Below are 21,936 nucleotides of genomic sequence, written 5' to 3'. Positions count from 1 at the left end.
TTCACCTTCATGAACTTTTAGCTCAAGTGAAGGGAGTAGAGGATGACTCTTTTCTACAACACTCTTTTCCATAACATCAGTGGAGCAAGATCTATTAAAATCAGCTGAAGGTCTGACTCAGTGCCCACTAGTTTTATACAGAGGATTTGTCTAATCAGATGTTGCAGCCAGTGTATGGTGCACGCTTTTTTCGGAGAATGTCTCAAGCTCAGGCCAAAGGACAAATGTGTTGAGATGCAATGCACAGATAAATAAGATTAGGAAACAAGAATGTCAAACATAGTGCTGAAAAATATTGTTCATATAATGCTGGTATATATAGTACCACTTAGTATGACCATGCTAGAAAACCCCCAAATGGTGTTTTCTGTGGTTTTGTGATTTTTTATCTTAGCCAGATTCTGAATTTCTCTCTGTTAGTGCTTGCACATTGTATTATTGTATTCCAAAAGTGAAGCAGCTTTTCTTAAAGAGGAAAGGTTTTAAGGGCAATTTAATGTTTGGTTGTTTTTTTTAATCAAGTAAATACAAAATAAGACCTGCTGTGTGTGATGACTTTGTCGCCAAGATTTAGAGATGTTAATTTAAACATTATGAAGCATCAGAAACTGCTGAGGAGTTTGGTTTGGATTTAGTTTTACTGTTCTTCGAGGAGTTTTGGCTAACTTGCGTTCCGAACTTGACTACCTATACAGATGCTTTTCTCCAAGTTTTGGTAAATAAGCATCAAACTCTATAGATAGAAAGATAGATAATATGCACACAACCACCTTCAAGAACTTCAACCCTACAGAAAAAAAAGTGCTAGGTGAAGAAATGAGTTGCACATTACTGACCTGAATCTATAGTGGCTGAGGGGAAATTCTCAGACCTGCAGTTACACCGGTTTTCCACAACATAAAAAGTTTTGTATTAAACTTCATACAATCCTTAGACCAAATTTCAAAAATACCCTTAAATTAGCTGAAAATGAGTTATCTATATAAATTACTATTGTGAAGCCTGATAACTCTTTTCTAACCTTCTAAATGTGTCAGCCTGGATGATTCTAACAGCTGTTCAGACTTTTTAACCCAAGCATATTTGCATATTTGAAATGAGGTTTTTAAAATACCTCACTTAAGACTGATACACACGCTCGAGATGATTTGTTTGTTTTTCAGAAGAGAGAAAATACAAATGCCATTTGTGCCCCTATGCTGCTAAGTGCCGTGCTAATCTGAACCAGCACCTGACTGTCCATTCTGTGAAGTTAGTGAGTACAGACACTGAGGACATTGTCAGCGCTGTCACTTCTGAAGGCAGTGGAAAGAAGCACCCTTATTATTACAGGTGAGGACCCAGTAGAGGGCCATACACGAGAGACCAGAATCCAAATGTCTTATATGCCTGTCTGCATGCTAAAGACAGATTATGAGGATGATCCTTTTTTGTTCTAAGATAGAATGTGACTGAAGTATTTGGCTTAGCCACATTTGACTTTATGTTCAGCAACAAAACCCAGCTGGCTATGTCATGCTTCCAGGCCTTGGTAGGCACTTTGAAAGATTGTGCACTTTTTAAATGGCTTTGAAAGGCAGATAGGCCTTTAAATACCTCATGAACTTTTATTGCATGTTCAACATACTTCTAATAAGTTCCCTTTTACGTATGTGAATTTACTGGTGTATACACACATTTGCAGTAATTTATAGTGCCTTCTACTTGATGCAATTAGTTCAATCATTGCAACTAAAATTTCTGTAATACATATAAACATTTCCTCTATTTGATTTCTCTCTTTGATTGCCTTAAGCAGGTATGTTTTATAATTCAACTACTTGTGAAGGAATGTTTCTGTATAATAAAGAAGGCCAAAATTATGGAGGCGAGAATAGGAGCATTAGTGATAAAAGAATGGTACAGATACAATTGTGTTGCTCAAGCATTTATTATTGACGTAAGCACTATCACATGTTCTTCAAGCTTTGATATGAACCCTAGTGTACATATAGATTACAAAATCAGTCTTATTTCAATCTAAGTGGTGGGAACAGATTTAATTACAGTCACAGAAATCAGAAATACACAAGCCCTGTTAGATTATCTCGTCCCTCCCTCTGCAAGTACAAGACTGTTTTCAGTGTTCTGGCTTTGTTTAAAATATTAATGCCTTAATTAAAACAAGAGGAAGACAGTAAAGAAAGTTAAACTATAAGTTCCTTTCTATTACCTCTGAACATCATTGTTGTTATCTGCTGGTTGTAAAATTTGCATCAGTGCTCATTATTTGCATAGATGATAATTGCTTTTGTCCAGTCAAGTAGAAGGAATCCCTGATCCCATTTTTGCTTGCTTGTATTCTGAAAGTCAGGCAGTTCTGCAGGAGATCCTGATCTGACATGGAACTGTTTCCAGGGCTTGAGAATGGCTCCTGGAGAGTGCAGCAAGCTCTCAGTTTGTCAGTGTACCAGCCCTCCTAAACATCTTGGCAAGACTGCAGCGCATCTTATTGCCCGAAGGATTCAGCTAGGTGATGTGCAGCATCTGGAATCCGTAGTTTTTAATTAACTTTATGATTATTTAGCATCATTATAGCATGTTTGGGATTGTTGCATTGGGCCTCCCTTTAATCGGGTTGGCATGGCCCTCAGTTCAGCCGGCAAAAGAATTTCCCATTGAAAATTCAACAGTGGAGAAGAGATTAGTGAAGCAAGAGCTTTCTTATGAAAATGAGTAAAAGCTTTGTACATTTGTTATGGGTTTTTTTTTAATGTTTCTTACTCTTTTTCTCTTTAATTCCCTTCTGTCTGCAGCTGTCATGTGTGTGGATTTGAGACAGAGATGAATGTCCAGTTTGTCAGTCATATGTCCCTTCACGTGGATAAAGAGCAGTGGATGTTTTCTATTTGCTGCACAGCTTGCGATTTTGTCACCATGGAAGAGTCAGATATGAAGGCTCATGTCAGCACCAAGCACACAGGTGACAATACAACACTTTCTGCTCCTGTGATCTCTCTTCTCCCCCCCATTTTTCAGTGCAATCATTCACACTTATATCAACACTCCTTTCCTCAGCTGAAATTCTTACTAATTATGGTCATGACCCCACAAAGTTGAGAAGTCTGCTTGGGGAGATCACTTTGCAGTCAGGGGCCATAAATAAAGGACTTCTATGAAGTTAAAGTTGTCAAGATCACAGGTTATTGGTTTACTTATTATTTATTTGTTTGCTGGTTTATTAAAATGTAATTTGACTTCAGTAGCTGTATGGTGATTTCTGGGTGTTACACTCTTGCAATCTGGGGCATGTAGTTAATATACTAAAATTGTACTGAGTTGTGCCAATATTTGGAGTTTGTTCCCCACTCCCCACTTTGTTGCTAGAGCTCTGATCAGCTGTTGTTTTACTGTCCCGACATCATATTAAATAATTGAACAGGTCGTGATTTTGACTTCTGTGTTTCTCTGGTTCTGTTCACTTACCAGCAGAAGAAAAGAACTTATACATTACCTCTGATTAATGACAATTTTCAAATAAACCACATATATTTATTCCAACTAATGAAGCCTGGCATAATATAAGGAGAGGAAAATTAGAAAACTCTTAATTTCTCTCTCAGTATCACCCATCATAAGGATTTTGTCATCAGAAACTAGCTGACAATTTTGTAGACAGTTATATTAGGGAGAATGAATTCAGCTGTCTCTTCCATCACTGTATTGGCTTTGCAGTTCTACGAGGAATACAATTGGATTTTTTTCCCCTCAACTTGCAAATAGATGCACTTCATATTTCTATTGTTGCATTAAGTCAATGAAAGTCCACAGCGGGTTCTGTGCTGGTGCAAAGTACTGATATGATTCCCATCTTCATAGTATCTGAACACCTCACAAACATTATGAATTTATCCTCACAAAACCCTTATAATTATCCCCCTTTTACAGGTGAGGCAAATGGAGATTGTCATCCAAGGTCACATGGAAAGTCTGTAGCAGAGCTGGGAATTGAATCCAGATCTGCTGAGTCCCATTCTAGTGTCTTAAGGATTGGAGCCTTTGTTGATGAAATTAAACACTATGACTTGAAAGTATGCTGAAAGCATATATATTGTTGATGAAGAAAGTGCCTTCAAACACTCACTGTTCTGACCAGACAACCCGTAACGTGTACAGTTTTAGCTCTACACAAGTGATGTGTGAAACCTTCATTAATTAGTGGGAGATGAGTTCCTGGTGTGCTGTGTCCAGTGCTGAAAAATATACTTTAAAAATGTTAAATATTGAAAAGCTGTATTTAAAATATATGCATGCAGTAAGCACAAGTAACTTTGCTTGTATCCATTATTCTTCTATATAAGCCTGCATTTATTCCTAGGGCTTTACTGCTGATGTCATAAATGGTAGGAGTGTAGCATTCTCAATTTAGACATCAGCAAAGACTTTCTGGAGATTTATATGCTTCTGCACCTTCTGGAATCAGCTATCCTGTGCAGTAGTCTTTGTGTTAAAAGCTCATATCATTTTAGAGTCAGAATTAGGAAATGCCTCTGTTACACATTTTTTGTTCTCTAAGGAGATCAATGACTCATAGAGCAAGTTTTCACTCTTTCACGTCTTCCTTCCCCCTGCTTCCTCTATGTTTCCAATAATACTGTAGCCATTTGGACCCATATTTTAAAAACTTGAGGCCCAAGACCGGTGTGCAAATAGGTTCGGGTAAATGCAGATAGATAGGTAATTAGCCATTTTGGCATATTTGCCCAATTTGTGCATATAATTTCTGCAATATGCAGATGACAAATTACACCTGCATTTTTGTATGAGAAAAGACGGTTACTCACCTTTGTAACTGTTGTTCTTCGAGATGTGTTGCTCATATCCATTCCAGTTAGGTGTGTGCTTCGCGCGTGCACATTCGTCGGAAAACTTTTACCCTAGCAACTCAGTGGGCCGGCAGGTCGCCCCCTAGAGTGGCGCCATCATGGTGCTCGATATATACTCCTGCCGGCCCACCCGCTCCTCAGTTCCTTCTTGCCGGCTACTCCGACAGTGGGGAAGGAGGGCGGGTGTGGAATGGATATGAGCAACACATCTCGAAGAACAACAGTTACAAAGGTGAGTAACCGTCTTTTCTTCTTCGAGTGATTGCTCATATCCATTCCAGTTAGGTGAATCCCAAGCCTTACGTAGGCGGTGGGGTCGGAGTGAAATGTGGCAGAATGAAAACTGCTGAGCCAGAGGCTACAGCATCTCTTGACTGTTGAACCAGGGCATACTGCGAAGCAAAGGTATGGACCGAGGACCAATGGAGCTACGCGACAGATCTCGTGGGTAGGAACACGAGCCAGCAAGGCGGCAGATGACGCCTGAGCCCTGGTAGAATGCACGGTGATGTGGCTTGGGGAAATATGAGCCAAATCATAACAAGTGCGGATGCACGCCATCACCCAAGATGAGATCCTCTGAGAGGAAAACAAGCAAGCCTTCCCTTTGGTCTGCTACCGTGACAGAGCTGGGGCACCTTACGAAATGGTTCTGTCAGCGCAATATAAATGCGAGCACTCTACAGATGTCCAGGGAGTGCAATTGTTGCGCCCATTGCGTTGAGCTGTGGGTAACATGAAAGGCCGAAACCACCTTAGGGAGGAAAGCCGGGTGCAGTCATAGCTGCACCTTGTCTTTGTGAAACCTAGTGTACGGCGGAACCACCGTAAGAGCTCTGAGCTCGGAGACTCGTCTGGCCGATGTAACAGCTACGAGGAAAGTTGTCGTCCAAGACAGGTATAGCAGAGGGCCGGTCGCGAACGGCTCGAATGGGGGAGACACAAGTCTGGTTAAAACTAGGTTGAGGTCCCAGGTTGGGGCTGGGCGGCGCACCCGAGGGTGCAAGCGCTCCAAGCCCTTGAGGGACCTCGAACCCATAGAGTGTGAGAACACGGAACGTCCACCTTAGCCTGGCTGGAAGGTAGAGATGGCTGCCGAGTGTACCCTCAGCGATGATACCGCCAGGCCCTGCCGCTGAAGGCCAGAGGCAGGCCAAATAGAGGGGATCGAGACCTCAGTAGGAGCAAGATCGAGTGTATTGCACCTGTAGAAGAAGCGCTTCCGCACGGCCCGGTATGTCGACCAGGTGGAAGGCTTCCTGTCACCCCGGCTCAGTTACGCAGCAGCCACACCGTGAGGCGAAGAGGCTGCAGGTCCGGGTGACGAAGCCTGTCGTGGCCCTGAGTGATGAGGTCTGGGTGGGTTGGCAGGGTAATTGGGTCGGTTATTGACAGGCCGAGCAACGTGGTATGTCAGTGCTGCCTGGACCACGCTGGAGTGATCATGATGATGCGCGCGCTGCCCCTGCGGAGTTTGAGTAGGACCTAATGAACCAGTGGGAACAGTGGGAAGGCATAAAGGAGTTGGCCTTTCCACGGCATCAGGAATGCGTCCAAGATCGATCCCGAGGAGAGACCTTGGAAGGAGCAGAACATCTGGCATTTTCTGCTCTCGCAGTAAGCGAACAGGTCTATGTGAGGAAAAATCTCCACTTCTGGAAAGCAGAACGCCTCACATGGGGCAGAGTGACCAGTCGTAAGACAGGAAAGACCTGCTGAGTCAAAGCGCCAAGGCGTTCCGAACGCCTGGGAGAAAGGACGTCACCAGCTCCATCGAGTGGGCCATGCAAAAGTCCCAGAAATGGATGGCCTCCTGACAAAAGGGGGGAGGACCATGTCCCTCCCTGGTTATTTATGAAGCACATGGCCGTTGTGTTGGCTGTAAACACCGAGATACAACGGCCTCGCAGCTGCCGCTGGAACCCCTGGCACGCCAGGTGGACTACTCTCATTTTTGGGGCATTGATGTGGAATGCCAGCTCCCGAGAAGACCAAAGGCCTTAAGCTCGGAGGTGACCATGAGCACTTGAGCAGAGAGATGATGCGTCCGTCGTCAGAGGCAGTGAGGGCTGGGGCGGATGGAACCGCATCCCTGCCCACACCAGGGAGGGAGTTTGCCACCACTCTAGGGAGCCTAAGGTGCTCGAGGGAACGGTGACTACCATGACCATTGGCTCCCTGTCCGGGTGGTACGCCGAGGTGAGCCGGACTTGGAGAGGACGGAGGCGGAGCTTGGCGTGTTTGGTTACAAACTTGCGGGCAGCCATGGACCCAGGAGACTGAAACAAGTGCGAGCCGAGGTCGTTGGGAAAGTCTGCAGACCTCGGATGATTGTTGCCATCTCCTAAAACCGCAGTTGTGATAAGCAGGCTCCGGCTAGGTTAGAGACCAGGATAGCCCCTAGTAAGTCCAACCTCTGCGTGGGAACCAGAGTGGATTGCTCTATAGTAATCATCAGGCCTAGACCTGTGAATAAGACCGTGACCATGCCCACGTGCTGAGTGGTTTGTGTCTCGGAGTCTCCTCGGATAAGCGGATCGTCCAGATACGGAAAAACGCATATCCGACATCACCAAAGGTAGGCGGCGACTATGGCTGTAAACCAGAAGTACTGACGGTTGGCTAGAAAGCGGAGGTATCTCCTGTGCGGAGGGAAGATGGCGTTGCGAAAGTATGCGTCCTTCATATCGAGGGCGGCATAGTAGCCCCCAGGAGGCAAGGATGGAATAATGGTTCCCAGGGATACCATGCGGAACTTCAACCTTATCCTAAACTGGTTGAGTCCGCGCAGGACTAGGAAGGTCTGAGACCTCCGTTCGAGTGGAGGACTAGGGCATAACAGGAGTAGACCCCCTTGCCCCTTTCGTCAGTTGGCGTCTGCACCTCTTGTACGAGGAATTGCTCATGAGAGGGGTCCCTGAAGGGGGACAGGGCTGGAACAAATTAGAGGTGGTACCTATGCTCCACCGTGCGCAGGACCCAGCGATCTGAAATTAACTGGGGCCACGCCAGGAGAAAGCGGGATTGGGATCCCAGCCTGTGACTGGTACACCGCCCTCAGGCGCACCTTGGAAGGTTCGTCTTTGGTCCCAGTAGTAATTGCGAGGGACCTTGACCTTGGCTCTTTAGGGGTCCTGACGTTCGTCTGCGACCACCTTGGCCTCACCGTTTGCCAAAGCCCTGTCTTTGGCTAGGCACAGAGTATGGTGGCTGGGGACAGAAAGGCCTGCGTTTGGTCGCTGGCATATGCATGCTGAGAGAGCGCATTAGGACCCTATTGACCATAGGCTTCGCAGCCTGGGGCTGTCTTTGCCGCGAAGAGGCCTTTACCAACAAAGGGTAAATCCTGAATGGCATACTGCAGCTCCGGCTGGAGGTTTGAAACCTGAAGCCATGAGATGCACCTCATGGCGACACCAAAGGCCAGAGTCCTGGCTGCTGAGTCTGCTGCGTCCAACGAGGCCTGGAGGGACGCTCTGGGTACCTTTTTCCCCCGTCCTCCAAGACGGCAGCGAACTCTTGGCGGGAGTTTTGAGGGAGAAACTCCATAAACTAAACTACCTTCACTCAGGTGCTATAATTATAGCAGCTAAGCAAGGCTTGTTGCTTTGCTACCCAAAGCTGCAGGGCCTCTGCAGAGTACACCTGGCGGTCAAGTAGGTTCATTCGCCAAACCTCCTTTGGTTTCGGGGCTGGCGCCCGCTGGCCATGCCAATACCTCTCCTTAACCGACTGAAAGACTAGTGAGCAGAGAGGAGAGCAGACAGACGAGTAGTCGTACCCCTTAGAGGGCCCCACACCAGGTCCTCTACCTCTGGGACCTCCTCCACCTCAGGTTGTGGAGGTACTAAAAAAAAAAAAGGCATGGGCAGAGTCTCTGACTCTATCGGACCTTGCCCAACTCGGCACCGGGGATCGGCACCGGGAGGCGTACCGGTACCTGGAACGAGATCCAGACCTGCAACCAGAACGGTGCTGGGAGGTCGACCGAGATCTCGAGGCTCGGGGAGAGGCTATGGGAGTCACGGTACCTGTCGCGGTGCCAGGAGTCGGAACGGTGCCGATAGTAGCGGGTCGGCGAACGGGATACCGACCGGTGCGGCGAGTGCGACCAGTACCGATGAGGAAAACAGCACCGGGACTGCAAGTGATGTCGAGTGTGCCGACGGGACCTGGAGCGTCTGCGGGACCGTGATCATGAACGGTGCCGCTCTGCTGTGCTGGCAGAGGACGGTCATATGAAGAGACTGTATTACCCACACCGGCGGTGCCGGGGTCAGGCAGCATCGACTCTGTCATGGCAATGAGATCCCTCGCCGTTGGTAATGTCTCCAGCGTGGAGGGAACAGCAGGCTCAACCACAGTGCATACTGGGGAGCTGTCAGGCACCGGATTCGACGGCCCTCGTGGGACCGGGATCGACGGTACTGAGGTCGTCAGAGCTTCGGTAGGTGTCGGTGCTGGGCGATCCGACTTAGACGAGCTCTCTGGCTGCGGTGCAGTTGGTACAGAAGCAGCAGGAGCAGTAAGCTCAACCACGGCGCGTTCTGGGGAGCCGTCAGGCACTGGATTCGACGGCCCTTGTGGGACCGGGATCGACGGTGCCGACGTCGTCGGTGCCTCAGCAGGTGTCGGTGCCGGGCGATCCGACTTAGACGAGCTCTCTGGCTGCGGTGCAGTTGGCACGGAAGCAGCAGGAGCAGTAAGCTCAACCACGGCGCGTGCCGGGGAGCCGTCAGGCACCGGATTCGACGGCCCTTGTGGGACCGGGATCGACGGTGCCGACGTCGTTGGTACCTCAGCAGGTGTCGGTGCCGGGCGATCCGACTTAGACGAGCTCTCTGGCTGCGGTGCAGTTGGCACAGAAGCAGCGGGAGCAGTAAGCTCTACCATGGCGCGTGCCGGGGAGCTGTCAGGCACTGGATTCAATGGCCCTGGGGGACTGGAATCGACGGTGCCGATGTCATCGGTGCCTCTTCAGGTGTCGGTGCCGGGCAATCCGACTTAGACGAGCTCTCTGGCTGCGATGCAGGTGGCACGGAAGCAGCAGGAGCAGGGGGCTCAACCACGGCGCGTGCCGGGGAGCCGTCAGGCACCAGCAGGAATTGTAGGCTTTCTCGACCTCGGAGGAAGGGAGCGGTGCCGAGTCGACTTCGGTGCCGGCGACGTCCGGTGCCGAAAGGCCTTGGCGGTACCGGCGGGGTCCGGTGCCGAGGAGGCGCTTCTGCCAGCCGCTTGATCATCGCTTGGTGCCAAAGGTGGAGGGGTAAGTGAAAGTCCCGCTCCTTTTTGTTCTCGGCTTAAAAGCCTTGCAAATGGGGCACTTAGCTGTCAAGTGTGATTCCCTGAGGCACTTCAAACAGGAGTCGTGTGGATCTCCCTTCGGCATCGGCTTCTGGCAGGCCGAGCCCATTTTAAAACCCGGTGAGCCGTGCATGGGCTCCGGCACCGGGTGCAGGGAAGGGGCTACTTCCTGAACCCCGCTAACTATTACTAAACTAACTATGTTAGCAAAGAAAAAACGTATAACTATACAAATATATATATAAAAGGATTATAACTGCATGACTATATACGAGAACTACGAGTAGCTAGGGAAGTGGAGGTCAGCTAAGCCGCGCTCCACTGTTCCAACGACCGACACGGGCGGTAAGAAGGAACTGAGGAGCGGGTGGGCCGGCAGGAGTATATATCGAGCACCATGACGGCGCCACTCTAGGGGGCAACCTGCCGGCCCACTGAGTTGCTAGGGTAAAAGTTTTCCGACGAATGTGCACGCGCGGCGCACACACCTAACTGGAATGGATATGAGCAATCACTTGAAGAAGAACTAAGGGCTTCCATTTTTTAAAATGAAGCCCATAAAAAAAATCCAACGTGGTGTTTCTGCAAACCTTTGTAGAGCTTAAGAAATCCAAACTTAGAAATTGCTTTATGCATCCATATGCATCTCTGACTGTTCTCTGTGAACACTGGTTATAGGTACTTATTTTTAGTTATATATTTTATGGTCAATCACTGCAGCATTTCATCGAAAACTTAATCTGTACTGGGTAAAGCTGGAGAGGAGTCTCCTAGTAAATTTAAATGTGGGAGGGTTTCAGGGGAAACTCACACCCTAAGGATGGCCTCTCTAACGTACCCTGTTTTAAAAAATAATTTCAGATCTCATCCATGAATTACGTTTCCAGAGTGCGTATCCAAGAGTCAGAATTTGGCATCTCTGCATTCTGCAGGTCTTTGTTCTGTGTGAAAATGAAGCACTTTTCTTTATGGAGTCATTGTGCTTTGAACTTTCTGTTTTGGGTTCAGTAAGTGATGCTTATGGCACAGATGTTAAGAAGGCTTTCATTTTACACAGATGTGCTTTATTCTGGGCTTGATTTCCAGTTAAATGGAATCACCATTTTACCCCTAAGAGAAACATGGTGTAAATTGAACAGTTTGTTTTAGACAGATATAAAAGATAATAAAGCAGTTGAAAAGGCAAAGAATAAAACTTTGGACAGGACCAAACCATGAGTTTTTCTGTCTGGTTCTTTGATTTTTTGTTTTAAATATTTCAAGTATTGGATATCAAATCCAGTTTTACAAATATTTGTGTATTTTGTTGTCTTCTGATGACTCTTTATCTTAAAATATTTTCCATTCATCATATTGAATTCAGCTATTTAGCTGCTGATTAAGAAAACTCTGATCCTTGTATGTAACCTAACTCTGACTTAATGAAACTACTCATCTGTTTAGAGTTAAGCCTGTCCATTACTGTTTGCAGGATGCAGACTTTAGTTAAGAAATCTTATCACATATTAGGATTAGGATTTTAGTTAGGTTCTGCTTTTTATGCAACTGATTAGACTGAGGCATAAACAGGTTCAATAATTTGCCTATTGCCAAATAAGATTCATTGCAGATTATTACCCAAATCCTCCTTGCTCCCAGTCCAATGCTATAACATCTAGACAACCTAATCTCCATACTAACCTAGCATGTATTGCTCTTCTGAATTGGCACCCTTTGGAATGTTATGTGCTTATTGTACACACATGAAATCCTTGATTGATTCAAACTCTATATCCAGTTGAGTGAAGTCTGTGTGTGTGTGTGCTTTTTCCTAAAATTAGTTTTTCCTCATTAAAAGATTCTAATGATAACCAATCCTTAAGAGAAGACTACTAACTTCATGCATCCAGCAACACAGAAGTCTTCTATAAATTCCATCTTTATAACACAAACTATTACACAGCTGTCAACAACCCAAATTTATCTCAAATGTAGTTTGTTGTGCTATGTAATAGATGGCAATGGTACTTTTAGTTTTAAGTGCACTAGCACCTAAGCAGAGAGGACCGAATTTTTACAGATATGTAGGCACCTAAAGATGAAGATGAAATCAATAGGAGTAAGACACCTAAGCACTTCTGGAAATGGAAAGGTGCTTATCTGAATATGTAAGGACCCTGCAGAAGGGAGGCAATGTAGCCATGATGCTTAAGAACAAATTGATTTATACTAAACAAGCTCACCTGTGAGTTCAAAATAACTTTGCATCTCTTTTTAACACAAGTCACTTTTTTTGAACCTATGAATACATAGGATAGGATAACTGGAAATTTATCACAGAGGTTGAGTTTTTCCCCTTATACTAATGAGCAAGTGGACTTTATTCTTGTTTTTCAGGTGAAGAGCGGAAAACACTCAGTGAATCAAACAGCCCTTCTTCATCATCTCTGTCAGCACTTAGTGATTCTGCCAATAGCAAAGAAGATGCAGATGTTACCCAAAAAACCAAGGGTTCAAATAACCTACTAGTAATTTCCGTAGTGCCTGGTAGCCAGACCTTATTGAACACTGAAGAGAAATCGGAGAAAGGTAAAAGCTGGTTAAACAGACAGACTCCTTTCTTCCAAGCAAGGGAACTGGATGGAACTTGGGTAATATGTGTCCGTATTTTCATTTTTCAGGTTTTGAATGTGTTTTCTGTAACTTTGTCTGCAAAACAAAAAACATGTTTGAGCGCCATTTGCAAATCCACCTGATTACACGGATGTTTGAATGTGACGTGTGCCATAAGTTCATGAAGACACCTGAGCAATTATTGGAGCACAAGAAATGCCACACTGTCCCCACCGGTGGGCTCAAGTAAGGAAAGCAAGTACACAAACTTTTACTGTGTTAAGCACCTCCAGTACTATGTGGGGATAGGTAATAAAGGAAGTAATTTAGAAGGGGTTAGTTAATGTCTGATGATCCAAAGTCAGGGCTACCATTTTTATCTTTAATTGGGTAACATAGCCCCAGCCCTCTCGGTTGAATGTAGTTAATTTATTATATTATTTATTTATTTATTTATGTGTGTTACCATAATGCCTAAAAGCCCTAGTCATGGACCAGGACCCCAATGTGGTAGGCATTGTGCAAACACAGTCCCTGCCCTGCAGAGCTTACAATATAAATATAAGACAAGAGACAACAACTGGAGAAAGACAAGACAGACAGAGGAGTACAAGGAAACAGTGAACCAGTGTTGGACATGATGGTAGGCTGTGGTCTCACACACCAGCAGCCTAATTGTTGCCAAGTGTATTGTAGGTATGAGGCAAAGGATAATTTAGAACCAACCACTGGGTTTGAAAGCAGTGGTCAGTGGATGCCACAAATGTAATGGGAGACAAAATTATTCCACTTAGTTTGCAGCCTGCCTTTCAAAGGAAAAGTGAAAAAGAAAAATAAACTAAAAATCAAAGGCGCTTACACTGAGGCTAGCTCAGATACAGTCTGCAAGCTTTTGTTTATGTAACAAAGTATAAAGTCATTCTAACTTTCCCAATTATCTACTGCCTTTTTCAGTTCCTAATGCAAAGGCAATCTTCACCAGTAATCATGCATATTTTTGTTTTCAAAGTGGAAAAGATTTTTGTATCCCAAGACTCTGTATCCCTAATTTTTGTTCCTTTTTAAAGGTTTTTTGGGGGAGTGGGAAGAAGTGATGTTCTCATAGTGAATACACAGAACCCCTGTTTTTTTCCCTGTTAATACCTGAAGAAATGTCCTCTTTACAAATGCAGGTGAATAACATAAGCAGATATTCTCCAGTGTTTTGGTTTGGTTTTTTTTCCCTCTCCAAGTATCTTTTCAGTTCTGGGTAATTTTTGTTGTCCTCTCTAGCTGCATGAGTATTGAATGCATTGATGTGTCAGTATTTTTTATTTCATATTATTAATTTTGTGTTCTCTGTTGTAAAAATACAGATTCTGTAAATGTAACAAGGAAGGAAGTAGTTTAGCTGTACATTTGTATACATATTCCCTCAGTCATTTCTTAGATTATAATATTGTTTTTCAATTATAGGCTAGTCACAGGCTTTAATAATTAATTTATAAATTATAAGGTAACCACTAACAAATACTGTATCTACTCAGTTATAAGCTGGTTCGATTATAAGCCAACCCTCACAAGATGGATAAATAAAAATGGAAAATTTTTATGACCCGTTCGTAAGCCGACCCTATAATTCAGGGGTCAGCAAACTTTGGCTCCCAGGCCATCAGGATAAGCCGCTGATGGACGAGTTGGTTTGTTTACCTCAAGCATCTGCAGGCACAGAGGTAAATCTAAGTAAACAAAGTGTCCCAGCACGCCAGCTGCTTACCCCGACGGGCTGGGACAGCAACTGGTGCAGAAATTTTTGCGGGGAAGAGAAGCTGGGGGTCAGGGGAGTAACCCCTGTGACCACCACCCCCACATGACCCCACCCCTAGCTGGGGACCCCCACACTCTCCCCCTCCCATCCCTTCCCACCTTATCTGGGGAGGACCAGGGGAGGATATCTCTGGCCTGCTTGGAGCTGCTCTGGCAGGCTGGGCAGCGCGGCCACAGCCTGCTCTGGCGGGCCAGACTGGGCGGCGCGGCCGCAGCATGTTCCAGCAGGCTGGGCCAGGCAGCACAGCCGCAGCCTGCTCTGGTGGGTGGGGCCAAGGGGCATGGCTGCAGCCTGCCAGCCCCGGAGTTGCAGCTGCTTCGGAGGCTGCAGGGAGAGCAGCGTGGCCAGAAGCGGAGAGACTCTGGCCCCGCCTCTTCCTTTTTGGCTGTGCTGCCTCTCCTTGCTCCCTCTGTTGGGGGCAGGGGCGGTGTCCCACGTCTCCCTCTCTATACCTGTTCATAAGCCGACCCCCTTCTCTGGTGCGTCCCTTTTTTACTAAAAAAAATTGGCTTTTGAACGAGTATATACAGTACTTTCAAAATATTCTGATATCCTCTGCTAATACAGCATTTTCTTTAACCATTTAAGTGGATTAACTTGCTTGAAAAGATATTGGTAATGAGTCAGAAAAAAAACTTTGTCTTTGCCTGAGCTGCAATTGAGAGACCAAGCAGTGGTCACAGAAATGTCCTTACAATGTAACAGACTGTAAGTGTCTAAATTACTTTTCTGTGATAGAACTACTTGTGCTGTTTTTCCTGTTCATAATGTAGATAATACAATTTGTGTGCATAGCTGAGGACATTGAAAGAGTTTCAGAATTGTCCAGGAAAAGTACAGATTTATGTAGGCGTGTCTGAGTTGGTCATAGGTTACTGCATTAAATTGCAATTTGTCTGTTCCTTTTACCAATCTTCCTTTTAAGAACCTTCATTAGTTTTAAGAAATAAGCATTGTCCTTTGAGAATTGTCTGTATAGACCCCTATTTCTAGAGTGCACACAAACCTTTGTGTCAAAGCTGGAACGCTCAGGCAAATAGTGACTGTTGGGTATGCATGCATGCTCCTCCTGGAGCTAAACATTCAATGTGATGTTATATAAGGACTCACGTCCCAGTCCTCTGTTTGTTCTAGCCGCTTCAGGCAGTAAGGTTAGAACTGTTTCAACTGTAAGGTTCAACACACAAGCACTCCCTGCATCTCTCCTTTTGTTGTATTTGTTGACCAAATTAATGTTAGTGTATTGTAAATGTTACATTAATACTTTTCTGGTTTAGTTTTCATTAGCAATAAGGTAAACCATTTTTAGTTTAGCTAAATCTGTGCATTGCGCATTTTGGTGGATTGGTTCCATCTGCCAATCAAACTATTGTATCAAGCTCAGTAGTTCCATCAATCAGGGGTCTGTATTTGATTCTGATGTGATGACTGAATCTGGGAAGAAAACCAGATTTAGACAGTATGCATCTTGCAAGAACACGACGTCTGTCTCGGCTGCACATACCAGTTGCCTTTTGTCCCTGGGTGTAATCTATGCTGAATCTATTCTCTGTGCCAGGAAAGATCGCGAATCTTGACTCAAGTGTTCCTGATGTAAGGAGCTTTGAAGGTTTCTCAGGTTAGCTCTGACATATGAGGTGGGCGAGGTAATATCTTTTATTGGACCAACTTCTGATAGTGAAAGAGACAAGCTACATACTGCATACCTGAGGCTAGCTCTGGCAGTCCAGCTAAGTTATCTCCTTGTCCTTCTTCAGTTACACAATATAGAGGCAAGTTGAGAGCTGAATCTGATAAAAAGCTTTGTTCTGAAGGCATTCAAGAAACCCAAAGAGGTCTAAATATCAAATAGGTTTGTACTTTTCTGCTTCCTGTTCAACACCGAGGATGGAGCGAAAGATGAGGAAAACCATTATTCCTCCAGTTTTTATCCAGAAAGAAATCTTAAGATTCTGATCCAAAGAGAAGTCAGCACCAAGAGAGGTAAATATGAGTGCTGCCTTGACATCAGAATCCTTGGTTCTAATACAGTTAATTGCTTTGGCATCGTCATTGCAAGGCTGCTTTTTTGGATCAGCATATTTTTATGGACCAAGAATATTGATTGGTTGCTACTATCCATCTGTCTTTTTATTAGTCATCATCTTCCTCCCTATGTTTAAAGGTGACTTGGTTAGATAAAATTAAACTTGTGTATGTCTCCTAGATTTTTTATTGTAGATTTAACAAGTCTATGGGAGAGATGGTATCTGCTCAGCGATTGTGCTAAATGGAATACATTTTCTGTGTATCTGTAAGGCTGCTACCTGGAGCTCTAGTCATACTTTTACTTAGCATTACTCTTTTTAGCTTGGCAGGTAGATCTAAGACAAGTTTGGGAGAATAGTTCTGCAATCTTTATTTAATTAATATACTTCAGAGCCACTGCAAACAGCTACCTTCTCCAGCCTCCTCTCAAATACAGTACACATGCTAAATAGAGTCAAAACTCATCCACTTCCTTTGGTTTGGTTTTATTGATGAAGAAATTAACTATCGCAATGTTTAAACCAACCTTCAGCCACATAGGGTTGTTCCTCAGGGTTCCTCTCTCCTGATTTACTCAGCCCACAACCTAGATCTTCCCTTTATAGTGAACCACCACCACCTCCCTAATATCCAGGTGGACTAATGAGTCACTTGCTTCAATGAGTCAGCAGAACCCACTCAATTTTCCCCAGCAGTATCAAGATCTGCCAACAAGGAGTATTTCAGGCAAACACTGCCAGCCACTTTTACCCATCTCTTTTGAGTTAGTGCTGCTAATTAATTTCCCAATTACAGACACTACACAAATGAGAGAGCTTACTTACCAGAAATTGTAGTTCTTTGCATAGATTGTATAGACCTACCTTCTACCCCACTTCTTTTTAGTCCTATTATCAAAGATTTTGAGTAAGTGGAAGGAAGTGAAGGGAGTGGAGCTGTGACATTCAGTTTCACAAGGGAGTAGTTACTGACTTCAGTGTGTTCTGCATTGAGTTTTGTCTTCAGTGCCAAGAATGGGGATCAGTACAATCTACTTGAAAAAAAAAACTACAGTTACTAGTAAATTATCTTTTCGTTTGTGTGGTAAACAGAGTAGGTACTGACTGAACTTCCCACTAACAAACCAACTTTCTGTTGTTTCTTTTGGTACACTGTCAGTTTATCCTTGAAAGCTATTTTAAAGGAATTCCCGACATTCTCTTTCTGTATGTGTTTGGTTTTGTGCATGGCAAGTTTATTCTTACTTTACACAAGTGGACATTCATACATTTCTGCACAAACTCCCTTTCCATTAAGAGATGAAGTAAGATTAGACATGCACTTTTGTGGGATGAATCAATGTTTTCCTAGGATTAAGTTAGCCCTGCTGTAGTAAATCATCCTGCTCATACATTTTTATTCTAGAGGCATAGGCTAAGAAGAGCAAAATATACTAAAATGAACTGAAAAATAATTTTGTTTGCCCTGTATTTAGACTCAAATGGATTGAATGAGAAGCTAAATCAAGAATGTCAATGGATAGAAAAAGGTGAAAAAATTCTATTCTGAACTGACTGTCAGTCTTTTCTTTGGTTTTGTTCTTTTGATAGGTGCCCATTCTGCATTTACTCCACTAATCGCCCTGCAGCAATGGAATGCCACCTGAAGACCCACTACAAGATGGAGTACAAGTGTCGGATCTGCCAGACAGTAAAAGCAAATCAGCTGGAGCTAGAAATGCACATCCGGGAACATCGTCTTGGCAACCATTACAAGTGTGACCAGTGTGGCTATCTTTCAAAGACAGCCAACAAGCTGATAGAGCATGTGCGTGTCCACACTGGGGAGCGCCCTTTTCACTGTGACCAGTGCAGCTACAGCTGCAAACGCAAAGACAATCTCAACTTGCACAAGAAACTGAAGCATGCTCCACGCCAGACTTTCAGCTGTGATGAGTGCCTGTTCAAGACCACCCACCCTTTTGTCTTCAGCCGCCACGTGAAGAAGCACCAGAATGGGGACTGCCCCGAAGAAGAGAAGAAGGGCCAGTATTCAACCTCTAAGCACGCCAGCCCTCTCCTAACAGTCAATAGCTCTAGGAACCTCTTGTCACCCCTCTCAGTCATGTCTGCCTCCCAGGCTCTGCAAACGGTGGCCATGTCAGCTGCACACAGCAGTGGAGCAGAGCCAAACTTGGGAGTGAAGGCCTTGGCCATAAATGGCACCTCTTTGTGTTTTGATAAATACTGGAACTCTGATTTTGCCCATCTCATTCCCTTAACAATGTTTTTCCCCAAGAACCACTTTGATATCACATTCCATCCACCCAGACCTCAGACTGCACCTCTAGGTGGCACCTCACCTAAACACTCCTTCCTCGCCTACCTTGGACTAACAGAAAGGGCAGAAACTGTCTGAGGACAATTACATTCTGTACCAAAAATACCCCAACAAACCCAGCAGGTATACATTGCTGCAAAACCTAGACTGAAGAGGTATGAACACTTGTACTATATATCATTAGTAAGATTTAGAAAATGGCTCTGTGTGTATACTTATTGCATTGACCTGAAAGCTGCTTTATTAAATCTTCAGAGAGGTGAACCTACTGCATACTTCTACCTTCAGAGGCATGTTCCCAATACTCTTATCTAAGAAACAATTTTGTCTTGTTAAGCTGAACAAGAGTGTCCTTAATGGCAATCAGCACTTGTAAGATTACATATTGATGCATTTTATTTTTGGTTTGTGTGTGAGTGAGAATGTGTGAAAGAGAACCTGTCTGTAGTGTGCCATGACATTGCTTTTGCACATCCTTTGTATTGGCTTATTTAATAATTATTTTTTTTAAATTCCCTTTTCATTTACTTTCCTCCTTCCTTCTGCCTCCCCCAACCCTCATTTTCATTTTAGAATTTTGTAACTCTGTGATTGTTAAGAAGAGCAATGCTTGGTTCAGTGAGGATTGGTATATTGGCTCAGTGCTGTTTGCAGTTTTCTATAGTGTGTTTGGTGCCTTGTCCTCAGATCATCAGTTGTAAAGATTTGAGGATTAAGGTGGAACAGGTCTGGAAGAAATTACTTTCAGCACTGTAAAATGAGAGTGTGAAATTGAAGTGTGTGTGTGTATACATATACATGCCTGTAGTGTGTGCATTATATATACACACATTTAAAGGGCCAGATCCTTTACAGTTACGCTGGTGTAACTAAGATCAGAGTCTGGCCCATAGTGTACATCTTTTGTTTTAAAAGGGCATATATATATAGATATATCTATACTGTATTAATGCAGTGGTTACCTTTAGTTTGCAGGAACAACTTGTATAACTAGAATTCTATGGTGGTTAAATCCAGCAAAGGGGATTAAAAAAAAAAGGATATGGATAAATTCTGGGTATAAATGCTCAGACTAAAAAAGGCAGTTTTGCACAGTGCTTTAGTCTTGCACTAGTTTGTTCCTCACTTGCAAAAAAAAAAAAAAAAAAAAGGAAGAAAACATTTCTTTTACAGGATGAAGTAATATCAGATTGTATGTTTGATAAGGTACCGGCAACTTCTTTGAAAGAGAAAGATATGAAAAGGTGCTGTTCAATCATACAGTTCTCTTTTTATACCCTCAGCTTTTTGGTTGTATCTGCAAATTACGTGGTCCTATCAATATTAACCTCCATGTTATTAATACTATTTTATTCCTTTTTGTTAATGGCTGATAGAGTGTACACTGCTAGAAGGCTAACTTTATACTTATTTAATGCTCTTATTTTGTGGTCATTAAAATGACAAATTTATATGTAGCACTTTATTGCAGTAAGAAGCAAAAGTGGATTGGTTGTATAACCTTTGTTAATCTTAAAAAGCAAACAGTGATCTTAAAGAGAGAGGAAAAAATGTTGGCTGCCTGTTAATAGATCTCTATTTCTTAAGATAACAGTTTCCAGTGCAAAATAGACAGAAAGGTCAGGAGTAAAAGAGTCTTTCTATTGAAATTTGAAGTATAAAGTATTGAACCTTTAACAATTATTTCTCTCTTAAAATTAGTGGATGTACTAGAATGCTTTCTTATTGTGTTATTGTTTTCCATGGTATTGGCATTTGGGCTAGATCTTTGTTTCATCATGTGTTCATCAGGGTTTCCCCCAATCAAGCTTTAAAAGAAGTGGCCCTAATCAAATTTAATTTTCTACCCCCACATCTTCCCTATCTGAAAGCATCCTCTCACACACAGGGTTACGGATCTAATCCAAATCTCCTTGAAATCAGTGGGGAGACTCATAACAACTTCAGTGGCTCTGAATCAGGCCTGCTGTCTAGGACTGTACCAAAGTAAGGCCCCAATTCAGAAAAGCTTCCTTGTTCAAGGAAGGCTTTTAGTCATATATTTAACTTTTAACATATTCTTAAGTTCTGTTGTACTTAAAGTTAAGCATATGGTGAAATGCTTTCCTGAGCCAGGACCTAAGACATTAAGTCATTAAGCTCATTTGTAAGTTTCCACACCTTTTAATACATGTTAAAATATTGGAAACTGTCTGCAATGAGAAAACACTGAATGAGGAGAACCTAACATGTTAGCAGGCTGTAATATACCAATTTAAAAGTAAAGTAATAATGAGGATGTATTTCCCACCTAATTGTTTAAGTTCCATCAGATATTTTTGGTCCTGTGAGCATGTGGCTATTCTAGCTAAGCTATTAATATAAGTCATCTGTTCTAAATCTCTGTCTAAATCTATTAATAGGCAAGGCAAACAATTCAAGCCCTGTTTATCATATTATTGCACCTACGTCATCAAAACCCTCTTTGCCTTCTTTGAGAGTATTGACAAAAACAGAGAGTGCCGAGTAGGGCTCTCCATTAATAACTCATTCAGAATAAGAGCTATTAAAAGGTGAGTTTCTTTACCCCCTGAATTATGCAATCTACATTTCAGTTAATACAACTGTTACAAAAATACATTCCCAGTGTTTCTGGCTGACCCTACTACAATAGAGCAGACACTTTAAAAAAAAAAAAAAGAAAAGAAAAAAGCCCACATGTGCATCAGTGAATAAACTACCGATGTATAAGAGCAAAGAAGTAGGAATGTTTAAAGAATATTTTCTGTAAACCAAATTGCACTATAAGAAGCTGGAACTCCCAAGAATGAGTGTTATGAAGCTGTCAGCATATTAATCCCCTGTGTTTAGGTTTTCTGCCAAACCTTTATTTGAATTACAATAACGTTTGATATAACTGAGCAACTTTGTTTAGCACTTTGGGAAAAAAAAACCATTTACTTCTTTCTGGTGAGGGAGAAAAGATGTATTTGGAGGTGTTTTATTTTTGTTAAGAAAAATATACAGTACTTATCAGAGCTC

At 43.5% G+C, this 21,936-nt stretch overlaps 1 protein-coding gene across 5 annotated transcripts in view; it reads left to right on the top strand.

The window, feature by feature from the left end:
- ZNF827 (zinc finger protein 827) overlaps positions 1-21,721 on the top strand; it is a 135,402-nt gene extending 113,681 nt beyond the window's left edge. For 4 of the 5 annotated variants that reach the window (XM_050946223.1, XM_050946225.1, XM_050946224.1 and 1 more), the window contains 5 exons: positions 1,164-1,332; positions 2,796-2,962; positions 12,546-12,737; positions 12,830-13,007; positions 18,186-21,721. In XM_050946223.1, coding sequence (XP_050802180.1) covers positions 1,164-1,332; positions 2,796-2,962; positions 12,546-12,737; positions 12,830-13,007; positions 18,186-18,993 — 1,514 coding nt within the window. In that variant the 3' untranslated portion in view covers positions 18,994-21,721. Of the gene's footprint in view, positions 1-1,163; positions 1,333-2,795; positions 2,963-12,545; positions 12,738-12,829; positions 13,021-18,185 lie in introns of all 5 variants that reach the window. The other variant, XM_050946226.1, reaches the window with a different exon arrangement.
- Positions 21,722-21,936: the final 215 nt, after the last annotated feature.

Source organism: Gopherus flavomarginatus, chromosome 3, assembly GCF_025201925.1.
Source record: "Gopherus flavomarginatus isolate rGopFla2 chromosome 3, rGopFla2.mat.asm, whole genome shotgun sequence".
NCBI lineage: Eukaryota > Metazoa > Chordata > Testudines > Testudinidae > Gopherus > Gopherus flavomarginatus.
This window is presented reverse-complemented; position numbering and strand designations above follow the sequence as displayed.